General features: G+C 34.9%; 1 protein-coding gene across 1 annotated transcript; it reads left to right on the forward strand.

Moving 5' to 3' along the window:
* Positions 1-410: 410 nt before the first annotated feature.
* Positions 411-4,498, forward strand: LOC112039360 (microtubule-associated protein RP/EB family member 1A). Its single transcript, XM_065779055.1, has 7 exons — positions 411-517; positions 628-714; positions 1,797-1,903; positions 2,037-2,179; positions 2,283-2,356; positions 2,885-2,998; positions 4,022-4,498. The coding sequence occupies exons 1-7, from the start codon at positions 476-478 to the stop codon at positions 4,157-4,159; spliced, it is 705 nt and encodes a 234-aa protein (XP_065635127.1). The 5' UTR covers positions 411-475; the 3' UTR covers positions 4,160-4,498.
* Positions 4,499-4,802: the final 304 nt, after the last annotated feature.

The raw sequence follows: 4,802 nt of genomic DNA on the forward strand, positions 1-4,802 counted from the left end.
AAAAAAAAATAATAATGGAAATCTCAGTAAATTACACTTTAGGAGCTTCATTTCTAGATAAAGTATAAAGGCCTGCAAGGTGTTCACATTAAATTTTAGTGGATAATTCTTGCTTTGTAGTTGGAGATAAGGATTGATGGTCATGTTGATTGAAGTGCTGAATTTTCGTGGAACCAAATTTAAGACCATTGATTGAGTTGGGATGGGATAAGCCTTATTATGACACTTGGTTCTTGTTAGTAGTCTCATAATATTCTTCATATGCTTTTTTCTTTTTTTCCCTCCCGGGGACAAAAGGAAGCTAGTTTAGTAACTTTGATGGTAGTTCTCATTGGACACTTGTCAAACTGTCGTAAGTCCACATCATGCTTTTCTCATCTTAAATATTTACCATGATGAAATGGTTAACTACTTTCAATTTATTTTAAATGTAAATGCTTGTGGCTAGGCTGCATCTGGTGCTGTGCAATGTCAGATGATGGACATGACCTATCCAGGTGTTGTTCCAATGCACAAGGTGACAAACTGCCTCTCCTGTTTGCTCTTTTTTCATTTTTTGCACCTCCTATTTCAATTAATAATTTTATCCATAAAATGAGCTTCACTTGTTGTCATTTGATATTTCAGGTGAATTTTGATGCAAAATCAGAATATGATATGATCCAAAATTATAAGGTTCTGCAGGAAGTATTTAACAAGTTGAAAATTGATAAGGTAATTTCGTCTCACTGGTCAAAGTTTTGTTTGTAGAGCTTTGTGCATGAATTTCTTGTGTTTCCATTTTCTCTTTTACCAATCTTTTTTTTGTTTAGTGTTCAGTTTTGTATTAACATGTTCCTTTGAGCTGTTGACTCCAGTGTGGAATTAACTATTAGGGTTTGCCCATTTCTGCCAGACCTTTCTTGACTGTGAGAAAGTTGGAATTGAATTACTCTCTGAATTTCTCGATCAGTTTTAATCAGGCTTAACTAAATCTAGGCCAGTCAAGTGATACTAGTGAAAAGAATAAATATTCTTGGGGGAGATCTTAGTTGTACTAGATACTTAAGAAAGGAACTTAAGATAAATTCTGGTAAGCAAAACTGAAAACTAGTATAAATGGAATTTCACAATACAATTTTCACAGTGGTGGTAATGTCTTGGCGTGGGACTTATCATTCTTCCAATTGGAGGACCAGTGGAATGATCCAACCACTTTAAAAACTATATCTATAAAGTCATTTTGCATATGTGGTGGGAATGTCTTGGATTGCAGCTCTTACTAGTGGGAAACTTTTGTGCAGAATTTCCTTCCCCAACCACCTGAATTTGGTTACATGTCTTAAAGTTCAAGCAAAATGTTCAAATACTGAATTTTAGAGTAATGACTTATGTCAACTGGTCTACAAATATGGTAGAATAGGAGCAATGACCTTTCAATTTCTAGACTCTAAAAAGAGTGTAAAGTAGGGTTTTTATTTTATTTATTATAAATCTCTTGGTATCAAGGTCCCTTCAAAACGTCAAAACTTCCTCTGAATGGAAACTTGGAAAGATTGTGGGTTGATCTACTTTATGGGAAAAAAAGGGAAAAATAAATCTTCTTATCATGCATGTATAAATTTTCACTATAAAGGAAATTACTCCATTAACTTTTAGGTGCGTTTAGATAACCGACAAAAAGGATGTAGTGCAAGCCTGAATTATTGGATCTTAATTATATCCTTAATTAATTGGGAAGCTGGATTAGGGAGTTTTTTTGTTCAAGCTAGAAAATTACATTTGCATTGACTGCTAAGTTTTTCGCTGTATGGCAGCATATTGAAGTCAACAGGCTAGTTAAAGGACGACCTTTGGACAATTTGGAGTTCTTACAATGGCTGAAACGCTACTGTGATTCTGTAAATGGTGGCATTATGAATGAGTATGCTAGTTTCTCTTCATTTTCCTAATCCCCTTTCTCCTTTTTTAATACTTTTGAGTATTGTTGCATCAATATTACCATATACCCTTTGTGAATTTTCCTCTAAATTTTAATATTTTTTAATGTCTTATAGGAATTATAATCCTGTTGAGCGAAGGTGTAAGGGTGTGAAGGATCGGAATCCTAAGGGGTCTCAGAAGAACCCAAGATCACTGCAAACAAATAATATGCACAATCATGGTTCTGGTGACACAGTTGGTCTTAATAAAGCCTCTGGTCAGCTTGTTTCACCTTTATTTTTTTGCTGTGTCTGCACCTTTATTTTTTCCATTTATAACTTTTCATCCTTCCCATTGTTGTTTGCTGCTTGTTGCTATAGGGTTTAGGCAGGGGAAGACATATGCAGCACCAGTTGCTAATTCTTCAGGGGAGGTTCAGGCTCTGTCCCAGGAGGTATTGGCATCAACTTCACCTGGAAGCTTTTTTCCTATTTAAATCCAAAATGTGAGCTTTATATTAGTTGTTTATGATGGCTGCCTGAGGAGATCATCCTTCTTTATCATTAATTTGAGGATACTTAGTGCAGACAGCACAAAGGTAGCACTGGGACGACCCCACTAGTATATTTAAAAAAAAGTAAGAGCAATTGTATTAAAGAAAAAACTCATACAAGATACAATAAGGGACAATTGAGGTACTCTGTGTGACCCACCAGTGTATTGATTTCACTTTGAAATTTCTTTGGATCAACAACCATGCTTGTCCTAGACATTCTTTCTCTCTCTCCATTGATATAATAATCCTGTGGCTGAAACATTTTATTGCCTGAAGTTCGATAGAATTGATTACTCTACTGTTCCTCTCATTGCCTTCTGTTATGACTGTCTATGAGTCAAGAAGATATTGTGGTCTGGTTGGCAGAGTTTCTAATAGCAATACTAAGTCTGGAAAGTTCTGTTGTTATATGCTTTTGTCTTACAGATTACTGATCTCAAGTTCTCTGTGGATCTTTTGGAAAAAGAAAGAGATTTTTACTTTGCAAAATTAAGGGATATAGAAATTCTCTGCCAGACTCCTGATCTGGAGAATCTCCCGGTAAGAGTTTCTGGAGATCTTTCATTATGCTCGACTGCTTGTATTATGGTTTTAATTATGTTCATGTATAATGTCAAGATTGCATTCTCATCTATACTAATAGAAAGGGGATTCCACTCTGGTGTCATCTTTTAAATACCCAAATGCCAATTAGTTATAGCTCAATAGCAGCACTTCCTTCTCCCCTAATAATTGGTTGGAGGATGAGGTCGTGAGTTCAAGACCCACTAGGTTCGTGTGTAACTTACCCAAAAAAAAAAAAAAAACTGTTACATTCCCAAAAGAATCTTAGGAAAAATTACTTAATAGAAGATTATAGTTGTATAAATAAGCTAAAATGGTCAGAAAAAAAATTTAAGAATACCATTTTAGTAAACTACCATCACCCAACTTCTAGCCTATGTCACCCACCACTTTCTCCTTCAGTTTCTCTTTCCTCCATTCTTCATTTTCAATCTCTCTCTATATTTTGTAACTAAATATAACTTCCCAAATCTATTTACTCTTTTCTTTTTGTTTTTTATGCCTGCTACAGTACTATATTCTCAACTATTTTTAAATAGTTTTTAAAACAAAGTCATACACATTGTGTGTGCCCTCTTCTAGAAATTTTATTCATATTCGTAAGTCTTCCATGCAGCATATTTCTTCTGCTAGTGTTTCTATATCTTGTTTTATTGTCGTTATTTAGCCAAACTGTTGTCTTACTCATTTGATTCCCCCAATATATTGAGGGTGATGAAGGAATCTAGGTACGCTACTAAAAGATTCCAAAGACGTTATCCTGATGTAGGTCCATTTCTGGCCCAGAGATTTGAATCATCTGCTAGGAGACTAGGAGTTTTCTTCTATAACCTATAATATTTTGAGCTAATTGTTATGATGAGGATAATCCTTGAATACATCATTTTCTTCCCAGCTAGGTTATTTTCTAACCTTTGCATAACCACAGGAATGTCTCTGTTGTGTGTCCTGGGTTTAAGGGTTTTATGTAATTTATGCATTTATTTAAATCCTATGCAGATGTCAGTTGCAGTTAAGAAGATATTATATGCTGCGGACGCAAAGGAATCTGCACTTGCTGATGCTCAGGAGTATCTGTCCCAATTTACAACTTCTACTGAAGCTGAAGCTGAAGCTGAAATTGAAGCCGACGCCTGAGTGTTGCGAGTAACAGATGAGGTTCTTGCCTGTAAATCGTAAGACACTTGCAGGGCCTTCTGGGCTAGTCAAGCTTCATGCCTCTACTCGATCATGAGATACTAGAGATCTTTCACTTAGCTTCTTCAGCAACTAGTTACTATTTATGAAAGACTTGTAGTTTTATTTATGTCTACTTGTATCTGCTGGATAGGAAAAGTAACTAACCTAAAAATAATGGATTGAATTTCTTCTTCCTTTTTTCTTGCCTGGAACCTCATTTTAGGGGATTGGTTGGTCACCCACAACTTGCTCTGTTAAGGCAAGTTTTTATTTATATAAGTATTATTTGGTACAGAATTAATGTGGCATTGTTTATCTGAGAGCATTATTTTGTTGCTTGATTTCTTTACAAGGTATGACTGGACATAATAAATTATTCTAGCTTTACGGTTTGTTTTGTTTCTTTTAAATATTTCTGGGAGAAATTGTTAACTAGGATTTCAATACATGTTCCAAGTTATCACACTTCATTTTGCCAATGCTAAGAAATATAAGATCTTTTCTTCTTCTTTAATCCAGATAACTTGGTTTGGAGATGGAGGGAAATTCTTTGCTTTTATATGTGCTTTTTTATACTCACATTATAAGGAAAAGATTGGAA

The sequence above is a fragment of the Quercus suber genome, unplaced genomic scaffold (genome assembly GCF_002906115.3).
Source record: "Quercus suber isolate HL8 unplaced genomic scaffold, Cork oak 2.0 scaffold_197, whole genome shotgun sequence".
Lineage (NCBI taxonomy): Eukaryota > Viridiplantae > Streptophyta > Magnoliopsida > Fagales > Fagaceae > Quercus > Quercus suber.